A 20,006-nucleotide genomic window follows, 5' to 3' on the forward strand; every position below is an offset into this window, starting at 1 on the left:
ACATTATTAGAATTACATGTAAATTTTTTTCATGGGGGAGTACAATATTTTTCTACATACTTTGGCATTTGGGGTTGCCACAAGGACTGGTTTTCCCTGTACCAGTTTAAACCTAGTCCAACAGCCCTTGGCAACTGGTGAGGTGTACACACCTGGGGGATAATGGGCTTTTGATGGATTCAGCGGTCCTGGCATGGGTCTCTACCTCTTGATGAGACTTCTTTAGGCCAGACTGCCAGATCAGTTCAGTTAGGAAGTAGAGATGGCTGGTTGTGAATTTTTTTCTTGATGGTTATATGGTTAATCTCTTTATTAATTTCTTAATAGAAATTTTCCATGTCCACACTTGAGCCAACCACAGCTCTTTTGCATAGTTAAGGACGTTAAGAATCAGTGCCCCGGTAGACTTTGAGCCCATGACATGATAAAACCGTGGGCCATGCAGCCCTTATAAAATGGGGCCAGGACCCTGTCTCTGTGCACTGTAGCCATTTATCCTTGGCTGAGAGGCTTTTGCTGGTGCAGGTTAATGGAGACTGCATGCTCCTTGTTCCCATCCACCCTGCACTGGCCTTCATGCGTCTGGCCCAGCAGGAGAGCGAGGAGAACATTCTCTGCTACTTTTCTGCTCTTAGGGCTGTTATCCTCTGCTCTGGCACATGGCTGCAGGGCCCAGGAGGGGGAGGATCAAGCCATATCTTGTTGTCAATGCATTTTCATCTCTTTGGGGCCTCGCTTACAGATAGCGCTGTCAACCCTGCTTTTTTGCAGGTGAGGACACTGAGGTTATGAGAGGTGAAGGGGAGGGCCGAGTCAGAGCAAGCCGCCCTGGAGCCTAAATCAAGAAGGAAGGAAGGGAGTGTAGAGGAGTCTGGGCTGGGGATGAGTTGAGAGAAGGCATCAATACATGCTTAGTACTCTGGCCATTGTTTTAGTCTCCTGACAGTTGCTTTATTTGGCTTTGCTTTAGATGCTGGAGGATGAAGGGACAAGTTTGCCAGAGAGCAGATCAGATGCTTCTCAGAGGATCAGAAAGATGTGGGTGGGGCGTGGAAGAAGAGCCTTTCACACGGTAACCCAACCTCAAGTTAGGTCTCCGTCCTAAACCCTGGGAGGGGCCTGGTAATGAATCAGGCAGCTATTCCTGGAGCTGACGTGGAGGAAAGGGGATGCTTCTCTGCTCCGGGGCAGGCGAGCCATTCCTCGGGCAGGGACAGAGAAGGAAGAGCTGGTTCAAGGAGCGCACAGACAGATCCTGGAGGTGGGCTGCTGTCTGCATTCACAGATGTCACTGTGTGTACAGCCTGAGGGCTGGAGGTGCCTGTGAAACCCACAGTGGGGTTTCACTGCTGGAATGGGTGGCCGCAGAGCCCAGTGTGCCCAGGACTCCCGTCGGGGGGGTGGGTTGTCACTAGGCATGAGCCTGACAGGGTACAAGTGTCTCTGGCCCTTGGATTACAGGCCCTGTGCTGTTGTCCTGTTTGTTCCCATGCTGGCCAGGTCCTTCTGTCCCAGACTTGGGATCCCAGCTCCCTGTCCCCTGCTCTTGGAAGCTGCTCTGTTCTGGGCCCTGCCGGAGTTTCCCAAGGTCATACTTGCCAAAGATGTGACCATGTCCCCCTGATCCTGAGCTCTGATGCCATGTGTTTGAGGCAAAAAGAAAAGTGTGTGTGTGTGTGGGGGGGGGGGTGTATGTATGTACATGAATTGGGGTCAGAGCAGGGCCTTGTGCTCCTGGCATTTCCCCCTCCAACATTTTATGTTCTCCCACCATGGGTCTGCTAGAAGTGGGGCCTGGCTCTGTTCATTCACCCCCTTCCCTCAGAGTGGCTTTGGGCACATGCCTGCCTGGGGCTGGACCTGTCCTGTCCTCCAGACAGTGAAGAGCCAGCTGGCCTTAGGGTCCTTTGCTCCCAGAACAGCCTGTGACTCTGCTCCCTGGCCTCTGGTTTCTTTCTGATGCTTCTCCCCAGAGTCAGGTGAGAGCCCCCTTCTCTCTGCCTATGTGGACCTGTCTGAAAGAGGCCCACTAAGTCAGGGGAGGGGTCTGCCTGCAGGGTCATGGTCACTTGAATAATAGTGATAATATCAGGGAACATTGATCGAAAGCTTTACAATGTGGTAGGCAATGTGCTAAGTATTTTATAATGTGCCTGGTCTCCTGATTTTCTCAACAGTCGGTGGGGTGTAGATTATCAATGTAGTCCTATTTTACAGCAGAGGAAACTGAGGCTAAGAGAAGCGGTCACCTGCCCAAGGTTATGTGGCCAATGTGTAGATGAGCCTAGTTTAAATCCAATTGGATAACGTCATATGAAAATCTTTGTTCTAAAATCCTAATTGTGGTGCCTAATACTAAATTGGAACAGGGTGTCTTTGGGAATTGTGACCAGAATTGGAGAGACAGTGTCAGGTGGGAAGGGTTCCTTCTCTGCTACTCTCTGAACTTCCCATGTCTGGAATCTGAGAACCCTGCTGCCTTATACACACATACTCACTCTCACTCTCAATCTGTCTCACTCTTCTGCTGAACCTCAGGTTCAGGTTCCTGGGAAGAGATGTTGGAACAGCTGAGGCCAGCTGTAAGAGAGGAGGCTGGGGAGACAGGGACAGAACTTTTCTGATAACACAGCTAGTGCCCTCTGCAGGCTTTGTTTTGGGTGTTGGAGGGTGGGGCATAGAGTAAATCGAGCTCCTGCATGGCCTGGTCTGTGCTGGGCAGTCTGTCCACGGGACAGGTGGTACTGCTTGCCCACCGCGGCAGTGAGCGTTGCAGGAGGTTCAGGGCACCTCTCTCTGCTCTGTGTGTACAACCTTAAGTGGGCTTCTGCCTCCTCACCGCAGAGCTGTCCTGTCCCAGCTTTCCAGGGACCACAGTTCTGTACCCACCCAAATACAGGCCTTGGTGCTTGAAGCCCAGAGGAAATTCACCACGTAGAATTAACACTTTTCTTTGGATTATCAGTCATTCAAGTACTACCCTTTACACTGTGCATGTGCCTAGAGGTGGCTTCCCCACAGTCAGAGAGGAAGCACTGGCCCCACCTCTCACACAGTATTCAAAGGTCTCCTGAAAGGGGCTGTGATACGTGAGGCCGGTTGAGTCTGCAAAAGCAAGGCAAGGTACCTGAGGCCCTCAACAGGCTAGGTTGCAGGGCTGCTGAACAAGGGCAGATACACACCCCTGGGGTCCATGCAGTCTGACTGTGAACAGTCCAGATAGCCAAGGAGAAAGTGCTATAGGAAGGAGGAACCTTGCTCCTTGAGCAAAGGAGCGACATGCTGGGCAGGTATGTGCAGAACAGTGGGTGTGTGCTGCGTGAGAGGAGAGTCAGGAAATAGACATGTGAATGCTACCTTCTAGCTGATTTTGGACAGACCACGTAGACTTCTCTTGAGCAGTTCCCTCTTCTGTAAAATGGGACCACAGTGTGTTCTTCACGTGGGGATACTCAGGGCTCTACAGACTTCAGTCTGATGACAAAGACAGGAATGATGAGGGTGGAATCTAGGAGCAGTGGACTGGTACCTTGGCTGAGGTGGCGTCCATCCCATGTCCCAACAATCTGGGGTGTTATAAGGCCCCAAAGGCAGAGCAGAAGAGTGGAGGGGATGTTTCCAGGAAAGGGAAGATGAACGAGCCCAGTGACCTTGTTGCCAGTGTCAAAAGAGGGCCAAGGGGTGAGGTGGGCACTATTTTCAGGGTCAGATGGGTAGGCACTGAAGTTTCTGACAGGTATACTGCTGAGGTGTGACAGACAGGGGTGTGGTGGGTGGAGGGGCTCTGCTGAGGAAGCCAGAAGAGAAACAGCATGATGTTCACCTCCAGGAGTGAGCAAAGAGCGGAGCCGTGGGGGTTGTCAAGGGACCTGAAGACGCCCCTTGGAACATCATGGAATCTTCTGGGGTGTACATAGGGACTGGCTGTCCCTTCTCCCTTGGTGCCCTCTTTCTCTAGGCCTGGGCTCAGGTGGGCTCCTGACATCTGCCCAAACCTAAACCCAAACTCAACATGGAGGAAGAGAAGAGGCTGGGGTTTGGTGATTTCTGAAATGCCACCAGCTGGTGATGGTGGAGAGGGAGGAACCTTGGCAGTGGCCTGTTTCTGATGCACGGGGCTCAGCCTTAGGAACTGTACCAGTTTCGGGGGTGCTCTCTGGTCTCCGAGCTCCTTGGAGGGAGTGGGGAGCAGTGATTTGAATATGCTGCTCACCGGGTTTGCCCTGAGAGGGTCAGCAAGGCCTGAGAGGAGTCAGAATTGCAATGAAGACATCACTGATAGGGAGGGCTATGGGTCACAGGAGCAAAGTCAGGTTATGAGAGGAGCAAAAATAACTGGGAGCACACGTTAGGTGGAGTTTGGCCAGGGTTGGGGTGAGGGTGGCACTAAGTAACAGTGACACGGGGAAGACAGTCTGGGACTAGGGTGGGTGCTACCAGGGAGCCAGGGTGGTCAATACCCACTGCCCCCAGACACTTGTGGTAGAGGCTAGTAGGGGTCCAAGGTGTGCTGAAAATGGACAGGTCCTCCCTCCTGCCAATAGGACTCGGCAGTGACAGTCCAGAAGCAAGCTTTGAGTGTGGCTTTGGAATCAAAGATTCACTTTCCTGGATTAAGGAAAATGTAAAATGCAGATGTAAAATCCTCTACCCCTTGCCACATCCTGACCTTTAAGTTTCTTGTATCCTTTTGGAAACTTATTTGTGTATATGTGTGCATCCTTTTCTTCGTACAGATCAAATAAGGCATGCCATGTACCTTGCTTCATTTGTTGGCAACATGGAAGAACTACCTAGTTCTTTTTAATTTTTTTTTTTAATGTTTATTCATTTTTGAGAGACACAGTGGGAGCGGGGGAGAGGCAGAGAGAGGAGACAGAATCCGAAGCAGGCTCCAGACTCTGAGCGGTCAACACGGAGCCCGACACGGGGCTTGAACTCAAGAGCTGTGAAATCATGACCTGAGGGGAAGTCGGACGCTCAACTGATTGAGCCACCCAGGCACCCCTACCTAGTTCTTTTTAAAGACTGTTTAGTTTTCTGTCTTACAGTATGTGTTGATTTAGCTAATCAGTGTCCCATTGATACGAAGGTCATTGTTAATTTGGGGTTTTGATATAGCAGACACACTATACCCATATCTGAACATTGGGACATTATTTCTGTAGGAAAAACCCTCAGTGTGGATTTTATGAGTCAGAACTATATGCACTGCCCCCTATCTCTTTAAAAGGGGTTCTGCCGGGGTGCCTGGGTGGCTCAGTCCGTTAAGCGGCCGACTTCGGCTCAGGTCATGATCTCGCGGTCCTTGAGTTCGAGCCCCGCGACAGGCTCTGTGCTGACAGCTCAGAGCCTGGAGTCTGTTTTAGATTCTATGTCTCCCTCTCTCTCTCTCTCTCTGACCCTCCCCCGTTCATGCTCTGTCTCTCTCTGTCTCAAAAATAAATAAACGTTAAAAAAAAATTTTTTAAATAAATAAATAAATAAATAAATAAATAAATAAATAAATAAATTAAATAGGTTCTGCCAGTTCACACTTGCTGATAGTGTTTGAGAATTAGAAATGATGCTGGTGACCCAGAATTAGAAACGATGCTGGAGCCGTTGTGAGGATTAAAGGAGATAATGCATAAAGCTTTCAGCCAGTGCCTGCCACACCAGGCTGAGAACAGGGCTCACTGCAAACTGGACCACTTTGGACAAGCCTCAAGTTAGGTGCTGGGTTGGGTTTCATTGTCAGCTTGGGGCAGGGGAGGCGTCAGGACACAGTGGTCTGACAGCTGCTGAGCCATCCCCTTCATTCACACGTTTAAGAAATGTTTAGTGAATGCCTGACGTGTGCCAGACACTGGAGCACAGATGGAGCCGGGAAGCAGACAGGCATGGCTCTGACCCTCTGGAGAGGGTGGGAGTCTCCGTGGCTTGTGCTAAATACTACCTGCATAGGACGCTGCTACTCGCAGTCCCCTCTGACTAGGTCTTTCTCTCCCCTGCCCCTGCCTTGCCCCCAGTGTACGTGGTGGAACGGGAAAGGAAGATGGACGTGGACACCGGGTGTCAGGCAGCCCTGGCCGCGTGTTGGACTGCTCTGTGCTGCTGCTGCCTCCTGGACAACTTGAATTGAGCAGTTGGGACGCAAGTGCTCCCTCCAGGCCCACTGCCTTGTTACTGGAATAAACAATTAGTGCTGCACCACTTCCATTTTTTCTTTCTTTTAAAAGTACCTAACCTACAGTCTTACATTTTAGCACCTATGACAGGTGTGAAGTGGCATCTTACTGTCTTTTTAACATAGTGACTCAGTAGTTCTATTCACTGTGCAATGCTCACCACAATAAGTACAGTCACCAGATGTCACTGTATAACATTAATATGCTGTCACTGACTGTATTCCCTATGCTGTATTTTTCATCTCTGCCACTAACTTATAACTGGAAGTTTGTACCTCTTAATCCCTTCATCTCTTTCACCCATCCTCCCCACCCACCTCCCCTCCTGCAACCAGCGCTTCTCTCTCTAAGACTGTTTATTTAATTCTACATGCAAGTTGAAATCATCTGGTATTTGTCTTTATCTGACTTATTTCACTTATCGTAATACTGAGTCCATCCATGTTGTCACAAATAACAAGACCTCGTTCTTTTTCATGGCTCAGTAATGCTCCACTGTGTGTGTGTACGCGAGTACACGTGTCTCGGGGCGGGGGGGTGTTTTTACATGTGCCACATCATCTTTATCCATTCATCTACGGATGGGCACTTGGACTGCTCCCATGTTTTGGTTACCGCAAATAATGCCACAATAAACATAGTTCAATTAGTGTTTTTGTTTTCTTTGGGTAAGTATGCAGTGGGAGAAGTACTGGGTCATATGGTAATTTTGTTGTTAATTTTTTAAAGACCTCCAAACTGTTTTTCATGGTGGCTGCACCAGTTTGCATTTCCACCAGCAATGCACAAGAGTTGCATTTTCTTTGTTTTAAAGATTTTTAAGCATTCTCCACACCCATTGTGGAGCTCAAACTCACAGCCCTGAAATCAAGAGTCTCTCAACTCCACTGAGCCAGCCAAGAACCCCAAGGGTTCCGTTTCCTTCACATCTTTGCCAGTGCTTGTTGTTTCTTGTTTTGGGGGATGATCACTATATTGACAGGTATAAAGTGATACGTCATTGTGGTTTTCATTTGTATTTGCCTGATAATTAGTGATGTTGAGCATCTTCTTATCTGTCCATTGGCCATCTGTACATCTTCTTTGGACAAATGTCTATTTAGGTCCTCTGCCCATTTTTAATAGAGTTAATTATTTTTTGGGTGTTGAGTTGTATGGGTTCTTTGTAGCTTTTTGGTGTTAACCCCTTTTGGGATATGTCACTTGCGAATATCTTCTCCCATTCAGTAGGCTGCTTTGCCATTTGGTTGATGATTTCCTTTGCTGTGCAAAAGCATTTTCTTTTAACGTGATCCCAGTAGTTTAATTTTGCTTTTGTTTCTCTTGCCTCAGGAGAAATATCCAGAAAAATGTTGTTAAGGCTGATGCCAAAGATTACTGCCTGTGTTTTCTTGTAGTTTATGGCTTTAGGTTTTTAATCCATTTTGAGTTTATTCTTGTGTATGGTGTAAGAAAGTGATCGGTTTCATTCTTCTGCATGTAGCTGTCCAATTTTCCCAGCACCATTTATCAAAGAGAATGTCTTTTCTCCATTGTGTATTCTTGCCTCCTTTGTCATAAATTAATTGACCATATAAGCGTGGGTTTTTCTAGGTTCTCTATTCTGCCCCACTAATCTCTGTGTCTAATTTATATGCTAATACCATATAGCTTTTTAAAAACTGAAATATAGTTAAAACACAGTCTCAGGTGTACAGTGGTGATTTTAGAAGTATATACATTATGTTTTGCTCACCACAAGTGTAGCTACCAACTGTCCCCATACAACAGTGTTACAATGCCATTGACCATATTCTCTCTGCTGTGCCTTTCATCCCGTAACTTATTTCATAATTAGAAGCCTGTATCTCCCACAACCCTTCACCCATTTGCCCATCCCTCATTTCCTCACTCACTCTGGCAGCAGTTTGTTCCCCTGTATTTATGGATTTGTTCTTAATTTATGTTTTGTGTTTTAGACTCCACATATAAGTGAAGTCATATGGTATCATCTATCTCCATCTGACTTATTTCACTTAGCAGAGTACCCTCTAGGTCCATCCATGTTGTTGCAAATGACTAGATCTCATCTTTTTTTTTTTTTTAATTTTTTTTTAACGTTTTATTTATTTTTGAGACAGAGAGAGACAGAGCATGAACGGGGGAGGGGCAGAGAGAGGGAGACACAGAATGTGAACAGGCTCCAGGCTCTGAGCCATCAGCCCAGAGCCCGACGCGGGGCTCGAACTCACGGACCGCGAGATCGTGACCTGAGCCGAAGTCGGATGCCCAACCGACTGAGCCACCCAGGCGCCCCTCATCCTTTTTTTTTTTTTTTTTGTGGCTAAATACACACACACACACACACACACACACACACACACAAATATATATGTATGTATATAGGGATATATATATAAAATATCCATCCCATATCTTCTTTATCCACTCATCTATTGATGGACAGTTGGGACTGCTTCCATCTTGGCTATTATAAATTATGTTGCAATAAACATAGGGGTGCATGTTATCTCTTCAAATTAGTTTTTGGTTTCTTTGGGTAAATACCCAGTGGTAACTGGATCATACTATAATTCTTTTTTAAAGAAATTGCTTTTAAGTTTATCCATTTTTAGAGAGACAGAATGTGAGCAGGGTAGGGGCAGAGAGAATCCCAAGCAGCCCAGCTTTGCGCTGTCAGTGCAGAGCCTGACGCAGATCTCGAACCCATGAAACTGTGATACCATGACCTGAGCCTAAATCCAGAATCGTATGCTTAATTGAGTCACCCAGGCGCCCCTTTTTTAAGTCTTTTTGAGGAACCTCCATACGGTTTTTCACAGTGGCTGCATCAATTTACCTTCTACCAGCAAGGCACAAGGATTCCATTCTTTCCACCTCCTCACCAGCATTTGTCATTTTTTGCCTTTTTGATTCTAGCTATTCTTACAGGTGTAAGGTGCTTTGTCATTGTGGGTTTGATTTTCATTTTTCTGATGATTAGTGATGTTGAGCATTTTTTCATGTGTCTGTATGTCTTTAGGAAAATGTCTATTCAGGTCCTCTGCCCATTTTTTTTAAATTTATTTTTTTATTAGCATATAGTGCAACAATGATTTCAGGAGTAGATTCCTTAATGCCCCTTACCCATTTAGGCCATCCCCTCTCCCACAACGCCTCCAGTAACCCTCTTGTTTCTTCTCCATATTTAAGAGTCTCTTATATTTTGTCCCCCCTGTTTTTATATTATTTTTGCTTCCCTTCCCTTGTGTTCATCTGTTTTGTCTCTTAAAGTCTTCATATGAGTGAAGTCATATATTTGTCTTTCTCTAATTTTGCTTAGCATAATGCCCTCCAGTTCCATCCACGTAATTGCAAATGGCAAGATTTCATTCTTTTTGGTTGCTGAGTAATAACTCCACTGTATATATATACCACATCTTCATAACTCCATTGTATATATATACCACATCTTCATTATCCATTTATCCATTGATGGACATTTGGGCTCCTTCCATACTTGGGCTATTGCTGATAGTGCTGCTATAAACATTGGGGTGCATGTGTCCCTTCAAAACAGTATACCTGTATCCCTTGGATAAATACCTAGTAGTGCAAATTGCTGGGTCGTAGCGTAGTTCTATTTTTAATTTTTTCAGGAAGCTCCATACTGTTTTACAGAGTGGCTGCACCCAGTTTGTATTCCCACCAGCAGCGCAAAATAAGTCCTCTTTCTCCACATCCTTGCCTGGGGTGTCTGTCAGAGGGCCCGACACATAGGTAACCAAGCATATGATATCCATGCTTCAGGGAGGCCCTTCTTTTCTAATACAAATCTTTTCAAAATAAACTTTACATGCAACTCTGGTATGGAAAATAGAATGGTTTGTTGATGGTTTCCTTCACTGTGCAAAAGGTGGTTTTTTTGGTGTGGTCCCAGTACTTTAATTTTGCTTTTGTTTCTTCCCTTGCCTCAGGAGGCATACCAAAAAAAATGTTGCTAAGGCCACTGTCAAAGAGATTACTGCCTGTGTTTTCCTGTAGTTTTATGATTTCATGTCTCACATTGAGGTCTTTAATCTGTTTTGAGTTCATTTTTGTTTATGGTGTAAGGACTCGTCAGTTTCATTCTTCTGCATGTTGCTGTCCAGTTTTCTCAGCACCATTCGCTGAGGAGAATGTCTTTTTTTCGTTGTATATTCTTGCCTCCTTTGTTGTAAATTAATTGACCATATATGTGTGGGTTTATATCTGAGCTCTCTATTCTGTTCCATTGATCTCTGTGTCTGTTTTTGTGTCAGTACTATATCATTTATTTTACTATATAGCTTTGTGTAGTAGATCTTGAAATCTAGGATTTTATGTCCAGCTCTGTCTTTCTCCAGGCTGCTCTGGCTATTTGAGATCTCTGTGGTTCCATACAAATTTTAGTATTATTGTAGTTATGTGAAAAATGTTGCTGGTATTTATATAGGGACAGCATTGGATCTGTACATTGCTTTGGATGATAAAGGCTTTTTAAAAAAGATTTTTTAAAGTAATCTCTATACCCAACATGGAGCCCAAACCTACAACCCTGAGATCAGGAGTTGCACACCCCACTTGACTGAGCCAGCCAGGCACCCCTGGATAGCATGGACATTTTAACAAAAGTAATTTTTCTATTGCATGAACATGGAATATCTTTGTGTTGTCTTCAGTTTCTTTCATCAGTGTTTATTAGTTTTCAGAGTATAAGTCTTTCACTACCTTGCTTAGGTTTATTCCTAGGTATTTTATTCAGTATTTTACTATTTTACCTTACCTGATTACTAGTGACCGTAACATAAAAATAAAAATTTTTGGTGATTTACAGATCCTGTGATTTTTTTTTCTATTGGTTTGTCTTATTGGTTTATAGGGAATCTCTAAATATTCCACACACTAATATTTGTCACTTTGACAGGCTTGCCAATATCTTCTCCCTATCTACCTTAGTCTTTTTTACTTTTCTAGTATGAAAGTTTAAGAGAAATTTTAATGTTTGCTTAGTTTTGAGAGAGAGACAGAGTATGAGTGGGGGGAGGGGCAGAAAGAGAGAGAGACAGAATCTGAAACAGGCTCCAGGCTCCGAGCTGTCAGCACAGAGTCCAACGCAGGGCTAGAACTCACAGACTGCAAGAAAAAGTCGGATGCTCAACTGACTGAGCCACCCAGGTGCCCCTCTAGTATGAAAGTTTTTAAATGTCATGTTTATCAGTCTTTCCCTTATGCTTTGTGTTGGGTCTTTGAAATATCGTTTTCTATTCCAAGGTCACAAAGACAAGCATATTACCTTCTAATTTTTTTTCACATAGTCTTTAGTTGACTTAATTTTAGTTTTGATCATGGTGTTGGTTAGAGTTCTGGTTTTCTTCTTTTAGTTCCAACATCATTAGGTCATCCTTTCCCCACTAATCTGAAATAAGATTGGTCATATACTAAGTTTCCCTATAGGAACAAGCTAGAATCAGAATGGTTTGGTCCAATAAGCATCTTTCCTACCCTTAGCACATATGTACATACACCCCTTTTTCCTCTTCAGAATTTGCTTGGCTATTCGTGGCCTTTTACTCTTTAATCTGGATTCTAGGATGAATGTGTCAATTTCTATAGAGAAGTAACATGTTTGGCTTTAATTGGAAGAGTATGTAAGTTACAGAATAATTGGGAGAAGAGTTGACATATTTATAGTACTAACTTCCTATCATAAACATGGTATCTCTCCCTTTAGTTGTTTTTATGTCCTCCAGTAAAATCGTACAATTTTCATCACATAGCTTTTGCATAGCCTTATGTTGGCTTTTAAAATTGGATTTTTTTCTGAGGTACATTAGTTTTAATGGATTTTTTTGATTGTGGATGGATTCTTTTTAAGAAAATATTACATTTCTGGTGAAAATAATTTCTACACTCCAGTAGGGTCATAGATGAGAAGATTCTAACCCAGTTTTATCACAGCATTGCCTTGGGGCACTTTCTTTTCTTTTTTTAAATTTTAATTTGTTTAAGTTTTTAATTTACATCCAAGTTAGCATATAGTGCAACAATGATTTCAGGAGTAGATTCCTTAATGCTCCTTACCCATTTAGCCCCTCCCTCCTCCCACAACCCACTTTATTTTTATTTTTAAATTTTATTTTTTTCTTAAGTAATCTCTATGCCCAACTTGCGGCTCAAACTCAACCTCAAGGTCATTAGTCACATGCTCTACCAATTGAGCCAGCCAGACACCCCCCACCCTGTTTGGGACACTTTAAACTGTGGGAGGAGGAGTTCTTCAATACACACCATGCATACTCCTGGGGAACCACCACCAGTCTACAAGGAGCAACATTCATTCATTCACTAAATGCTGACCATTTCCATTGTGTTAGGTAATTGACCACACAGAAGAGACCCCCTCCCTGCCATCATGGAGCTTCTTTCCATTCTAGGAAAGGAACCAGACATTAAATAATCCCCCAGGTAATACTTAATATTCTTCTTTCCTACAAAGAGAAGATACATACTGCCATGAAAACATAAAGGGGGGGGGAGTGCTTCTTGAATAGTTTGGGAGAGATCTGAAAGACAAATAGGTGTTAATAGGCAAAATGGTTGTACAAAGAGCAGGTGCAGAGGCCCAGTGGCAGGAGAGAACATGACTCATTTTGAGAAATCAGAAGAGGAAATCAGCATGGCAGAAAACAGTGGGATGTTGGGGACAGATGAGAAACAGGCAAGACCAAGACAAGGGGCTCCTAATCCCAGTTAAACATTTTAGTTTTTGTTCTGTGAGAGGTGGGAAGCCACTGAAGGGTGTTAAAGGGATGACATGACCAAACTGGCATTTTTAAGAGATCCCTTTGGCTTCCATATATACAATGATTTGGACAGGGCATAGGTTCATATGAATGCATCTGAGACATTTGGAAGTAAAATCAAGAGGAGGTGGTGATGGATTGGATATAGGGATTGAAGGAGAAAGGCACAGTCAGGGATGACTCCTAAGCTTCTGAGGAACTGGATGCCTAGGGTTTGTGGATGTTGGGAACAAAAGAAAGGCACTCTAATTGGGAGGAAGAAAACCACATTGGGCTCTGAACATGTTGGGTTAGATGGAGGTGTCAAGACGTCAATGAGACATTCCAGTGGAGATGTCAGGTAAGCAGCTGCATACCCCTGGACCTTAGAGGAGAGGTTGGGCTGGATATAGCGCCATGGAAAGCACTGGCATGTTGGTGGTAATAGGAGCTGTGGGCGTGAATGAGATCAAGGTGGGTAGGGAAAAGAGGTGGCAGTGGAGGACTGAGCTTTAAGGAAAACTAGCTTGGACCTATACGTGTTGAAACCTACAAAGGAGTCAGATATGGAAAACCAGGAGAATGGGGTGTCCTTGAAGTAGAGAAGAATGTGTATTAAGAGAAAGGAAGTGATGAGTTACCATCAAATGTCGCTGGAAGGTCCGGTAAGGTAAGAATTCATGGATGTCCAGGGCACCTGTGGTGGCTCAGTCAGTTGAGCGTCCAGCTCTTGAATTTGGCTCAAGTCATGATCCCAGAGATGTGCGACTGAGCCCCTTGCCAGGCTCTGTGCTGAACGTGGAGCCTGGTTGAGATTCTTATTCATTCTCTCTCTCTCTCTCTCTCTCTCTCTCTCTCTCCCCCCCCCCTCCACCTCTGCCCATTTCCCCCCACTGGCATGTTCTCTCTCCAAAAAAAAAACAACCAAAAACCCACTTGGACTTAGTCATACTATTGTCACTGAGGGGTGGGGTGGGTTTCTCTCTAGTTCCTATTCTTTGAAGGACACCAACAGGGAAAGACAGGACTGCTAGGACCAGTGAACAGGGTTCCTTGGGTATGGAGGAAGGTGGATATTTGTGTAAGCCTGAAAAAGAGGAGTCCAGAGGTACAAAGAACCAGCATGAAGGCTTGGAACCCCAGCCACACTGGAAGCAGTAAAATTTCATGCAGTAAGACATCAAGTTCTAGAAATGCCAGGCACCATGTAAGCAGGTCAGGCTACTGACAGAGGAAACCTTGCTCCTCAAGCAAATTGGGGTGTTTGTCAGAGGGTCCAACACATAGATAACCAAGCATATGACATCCATGCTTCAGAGAGGCCCTTCTTTTCTAATACAGATCTTTTTTTTTTTTTCATTGCCTCCCAAGTTTGAGGAATCTAATACAGATCTTTTGAAAAGAAACGTTACAAGCAATTCTAGTATGGAAAATAGAATCTGTTCAATTGCTATTGAGGCGAGGAGGCACTTCCTGCCTTTTTATGGGATCCCAAGGACCTGAGGAATAGATTTGAAAGCCTTTGGTCTTTCCAGGTTTTCCAGTATATTTGACAAAGGGAGATTTAGTTTGGGTGGGTTTTGCCCTGGAATGTCCCTCTGCGATACTGCCTTGCAAATAAAATCATCAGTGTGTAACTGCTAGCATATTTGTTAAGTTCCGGTGGGTACTTGATTTAAGGATAGCATTCCATTGTATAGAGATACCATTTTATTCACCTCTTGATGGACATTTGGGTTATTTCCACTTTTTGGTAATTGCAAATTTATGTACAGGTTTTTGTATGAACATAAGATTTCATTTCTCTAAGGTAAATACCTACAAATGGAATTTCTGGATCATGTGATTAAGTGTATGTTTAACTTTAAACTGCTACAGTTTTTGTGTGACCGGGTTTTCTTTTCTCAAAGGTGAATAACCAGCAGTGGAATTTCTGGATCATATGATTAAGTGTATGTTTAACTTTAAACAGCTACTATTTTTCAGAGTGGCTGTATCATTTTGCATTTCCATCAGCAATAACTGACAGTTCGAGTTGCTCTGTATCCTAGCCAGTACTTGATGGTGTATTTTTTTTTTTTAAGCCATTCTCATAGGTGTACAGTGGTATTTCATTGTGGCTTTAATTTGCATTTGTTAAAAGGCTAATGATGTTTTCATGTACTTAAATGCCCTCCTTCTATCCTCTTTGGTGAAGTATTGGGAGTCCTTTGGCCACTTCTAAATGGAGCTGTTTTATTACTGTGGAGTGTTTTTCAAGAGTCTTTAGATAAAGTAAATATAAGTCTTCTGTGGGATATTTGCAAGTATTTTTTTCCCAGTCTGTGGCTTGTCTTTTCATCCCTTCAAGTGTCTTCCACAGAGAAAAAGGCTTTAATTTTGATGAAATCCAATTTTTCATTTTTTCTTCTTTTGTAGAGCATGCTTTTGGCATCAGGTCTGAGAAGTCTCCCTATCTCTGGTCATGAAGATTGTCTTCTGTTTTCTTCTAGTGTTTGGTTTTATGTTTTACATTTAGATCTGTGATCCATTTTGGATTCTTATATAAAATGTGAGGTTTAAAATGTTTTTCATGCTAGCTTTTTCATCATTTGCTTGAAAAGACTGTCCTTTCTCCATTGAATTGCTTTTGCATATTTGTCATAAATTGACTGGCCATGTTTATGTGGGTCTGTTACTGTCCTCTCTCCTGTTCCCTTGATCTTTGTGTCATTCCCTTTGCCAATACCCTGTCTTGACTACTGTAGCTTGATATTCAACCTTAAGATAGTCTAACTCCTCCAACTTTGTCAAAATTGTTTTAGTTATTCTAGTTCTTTGGCCTTTCTACAAATTTTAGAATCAGTTTTAAAAAGGTGTGGTGGGATTTTTTTTTTTATTACAATTGCATTAAATCTTTAGATCGTTACAGGGCCTGATGAGTATTTAAATGAGATTGCATGGGGTGGCTTGGGTAGCTAAGTGTGTGACTCTTGATTTCACTTGAGGTCATGATCTCACACAGTTTGATAGATGGAGCCCCACATCCAACTCTTGTGCTTGGAGCCTGCTTGGGATTCTCTCTCTGAAAATAAACTTAAAAAAATTTTTTTAAGGATATTGCTTGCTCTTAGGTGCTATATAACCTTTAATGACATAAGGCAGCCTCGTCCTTCATTAGCTGTGTGGTGATTATTCCAGAGTTAAAGCCCTGGGTTATGATTGATTATAGTAGTGTCTTCTGAAGTCTGGCAGTAAATGAGGTGTGGTCTACATAATAGTGGATAGGAATGGCTAGGAAAAGACAACCAGAACATTGAAGGGCTTGGGCAGGTCAGCCATCATCATTCACAACTTGATCTTTGTAGACCTCTTCCCCTGTTCATGCCCATGGTTCTCCTGGTACAGACTTTTAGTGGAAGAGTGGGGTGCCAAGGAATCGGCTGTTGCTTGTGTTGTCATCCTGTTTACTCCTTCCCATTAGAGACCTTCAGTCCCCTCCCCAGTTTCTTGGCTGTCTTCAGAAAAAAGAAAAGCTCAGGCTTCCCAACTCCTAGTCTTTTAAATGTGTACATCCTTTCCTCCTTGACCATCATTTCATATTGTTTCATATCCTGTTCTTCTGTGGACCTTTGTGTCTCCATTGTCTTAATGACAGCCACAGACTCCTCCTATCTAACAGGCAAATGCTCAAATGTACTAATGAAATGTTTCCAAATATTGCACCCTCTCTGGTCTCTGAGGGGTCTTAACAGCTGAGGTGTTAGTGTTCTGCCTCCCTAGCCCCCGGGCATATACACAGCCCCTTGCCTCTTCTCTGGCCATTTCCCCTTTTCTTTGAGCAGCTGTGCTTTGCAGTGACTGCCAGTGTCCCTGCTTTTGTCTTCCTGTGATGACTTGGGGACACACACACACACACACATATCCCAATGTGAATGTGGATTGGTTGGAGGAGCCCCTGCTTGCACAGAGACCCAGAATAAGAAAACCTAGATTTCCGGTGATTTCTTCCATAGGATGTCATCTTATTGTGGCTCCTACGTAAGTCCTCTTCCCTCTTTAGCTTGATGCCAGGCCCTGGGCCAAGCACTTTATTTGCTTATGTTTTTGTCAGAAAACCTAGACTCTTAGATACTACTGCCCCCTCCCCCATTTTGCAAGTGAGAAGACTGGGACGCAGAGAACACAACCAGTCAGCGGCAGCTTCAGGACTGGAACTTGGTCATTGCCCCTCTGGAACCCATGTACACAGCCACTGTCCTTAGAGAACAGTCATCTCTCCTTGCCCACCCCCTGGAAGCACCTCCCTCTGCGCCAGCACACCCGCTTGCTGCCTGCCTGCCTGGGGACTGCAAACTCAAGTGTGAAGAAGGTCCCTGAAATTCACTCTGCCTCCTAGTCAGTCAACTGCTGACCATGTCGTTCTGAATTAGTGGACTCGACTATCTTGGGGACACACTCTGGAACAGGGCAGGGACTAGATCTTGCTCTCCCAACACAGACCGTGGATTTTTGAGGGAGAGCAGGGCCCAAAGAAAGGCCTTTCACCCCTCCATACACAGCCACATTTCAGGTCACTTGGAGCCAGGCTTCCTATCTGATTTGAAGTGAGCCTAACTGATACACAAAGGAGGCAGGAAGGCCGGGGGAGAGGCCATGACCTGCCTTTCATTCATTCTGTGACCTCAGTCAAGTTACTTCCCTTCTTTGAGCTCAGCATTCTTTTGCCACAAAATAACTGGCCAACCTGATCCCTAAGGGTCAGTGGCCCCAGCAGGTCCAGCCCAAGGATAAGGCCACAGGAGGTGGTGGCACTGCAGTCCTACTTGTCAGACGGGCACAATGTGTCCAAATGTGCTTGTTTTTGTGGTTTATGGAAAAAAAAATTTTTATCAGGTCTGTGGTTTATGCAACTGATAGGGAGGTGGACAGGGCTAGCATGCTGGCCTGGTGACTGAGCCACAGGGGGTTGGGGGCTTGGAGGACTGGGGCTCCTTAGACCCTTGTCACTCAGAAGGTTCCATCTTGGTTTTGTCTAGCAACTGCTTCCTTCACAGGATGGTGGCAAGTGCACTTCTGAGATCTCCAAACACCTGCCTTCATGGAGGTCAGCAGGCTCTCTCACCTTGTTGTACCAATCCACATACACACCTGGCACTCGATGCCTAAAGAATGATGGATGATGGGCCTCATGGGCACTTGGATGGCAGTCAGTAGCTACATGGGTGGGTGGGTGAACTGGTTGCAGTTGTCTCCCATACCAAAGCACCTGGCGTGGGTATCCTGGAAGACTTAATTTCACAGACCTGCCAGAATTAGAGGCGCAGGAGGAGGAGGAGGCGTGAGGAGCAGAGAGGGGCGTGAGGAGCAGAGAGGGCCGAGAGGCCTGGGGACGTCATGAGCTTAGCCCAGCAAAGACAGCTGCTATTGCAGAGCCTAAGCCAGGTCTGGCCGTACCAGACCCACATCCTGCCTGTGGAGGAAGACGAAAATAGGCATTTTCCCAACCTTTCCTGCTTTTAACCTTGACACGCCAATGAAAACTGTACCCCCTCATTTGCCTTCACCATTTCTAATCACCCTTCACCCATCACCATTCCCCTCAGCATACGTACCTGGGCTCTGAGAGCAGGTGGCACAGTGGTAGTGCCTTTGAGACATCTTTTCTCACCCGTGCATCCCTGTGTGCCAAGTAATAAATAATCTTGCTGCACATGCACATCCAAGGAAAGGTGTAATGAGTCCTCAGCAAATTGTGTGCTTTCCTCTCTGCCGCTTACAAGGAACAGGATCCATCCCTATGGCTATCTTGAGACTTTTGCTCATTGCTAAATTGCTTAAAGATTTTGGTGTGAGCAGTAGGAGGGCTCTTCTGGCATCGTCTGATACCTCCTGGGAGACTGGCTGCCTTCTCTTGGTCTAGATTCTCAAGATTGGGCAAGGGCAGCTGAGCACAGACTACAGGCTTCCTGCCTCTGGCAAAGCCACCATCTCTGCTGAGGGCACTTCCTGGGAGCTCCAGTGGCCATGGTAGTCTCAGTGGTTGAGGAGCAGTCCTGGATATCCATCAGTGATGTGGGCTGTGAGGCCAGGGGGCAGCCTCCTAGTTGCTGGAGTGTTAAAAGGCCCAGACATGAGAACTCTCTGGGACACCCCAGTCTTTTTGTTTGCTTCTCCTTATGAGCTCTCCCAGGTTAGGACTGTTTACAGATGCACACACAAAAAGGGAGGGCCTAATAAGACTGTATCACCAATTCAAAGCGCTTGATTAATCATTTAAAATGTCTGGGCTGTGCCAAGTGAAGGTTTCAGATTCCAGGACAGGGGTGATTGAGGAATTGGGAGCCTTTAGCTGAGAAGGCCTCTGCTCAAATTTCTTGCAGGTCTTCTCTGCCCTGGCCCTTCTGCCTGGCCCTCCACATGCCCACTGCTGCCCAGAAGTAGGTTTCTGAGTAGCACATGAATGGCCCCACGAGGCTTGTACAATACAGTAGTCCCAAACTTGGGACTGCTGGTTGGCGAGTCTGGTGACTCTGGAAAAGACCCCAGGGCTTGGTGGGCAAGTTGTTGGACATGGGGGGCTGCAGGCATGCTTCCAGGTGTCTTCCATCTGTCTTCAACTGCTTTCGGCACCGAGTCAAGAAAGGTTGGTGGGAGACTTTCCTAGAAGCTACTCAGCTCCTTCCAAAGACACCCTGCACCCAAGACTAACCTAGGCCTTTCTGATGTATTCTGGGTCTTGGGGTCACACCTGTGTGCATGTACACCCCTCCCTGCACATTCCACCAACCCCCTTCACTACCATCAAGCACACAGCACTTCTGGACTTGGATTCAGGTGGCAAAGCTCTGAGTAGCTGCTCCTCATTGAGGGTCATTGCCAAAGGGCTATTGGGGAGTAAGAGAAGCTGGTGAGGGGAACCCTTAGGGCTAGGGAGGAGGTAGGAGTTTGGTGGCATTGGCAGGGAGATACCAAATGCAAGTGGGGAGGGTTGGCCTTTTAGCTGAGGTGAATATAAGCCAGTCCATAAGGCCCTGCCTGCATCCGTCAGAAAAAGGTAGAGCCCAGCCCCTGG

General features: G+C 45.2%; 1 protein-coding gene across 5 annotated transcripts in view; it reads left to right on the top strand.

Moving 5' to 3' along the window:
• Positions 1–20,006, top strand: part of CYSTM1 (cysteine rich transmembrane module containing 1) — a 79,570-nt gene that overhangs the window by 56,029 nt on the left and 3,535 nt on the right. For 4 of the 5 annotated variants that reach the window (XM_042985270.1, XM_042985281.1, XM_015535586.2 and 1 more), the window contains exon 4: positions 6,012–6,195. The exons of the other annotated variant lie outside the window; for it this stretch is intronic. In XM_042985270.1, coding sequence (XP_042841204.1) covers positions 6,012–6,124 — 113 coding nt within the window. In that variant the 3' untranslated portion in view covers positions 6,125–6,195. Of the gene's footprint in view, positions 1–6,011; positions 6,196–20,006 lie in introns of those variants that run through there. 5 annotated transcript variants of the gene reach the window in all.

Source organism: Panthera tigris, chromosome A1 (genome assembly GCF_018350195.1).
Source record: "Panthera tigris isolate Pti1 chromosome A1, P.tigris_Pti1_mat1.1, whole genome shotgun sequence".
Classification (NCBI taxonomy): Eukaryota; Metazoa; Chordata; class Mammalia; order Carnivora; family Felidae; genus Panthera; species Panthera tigris.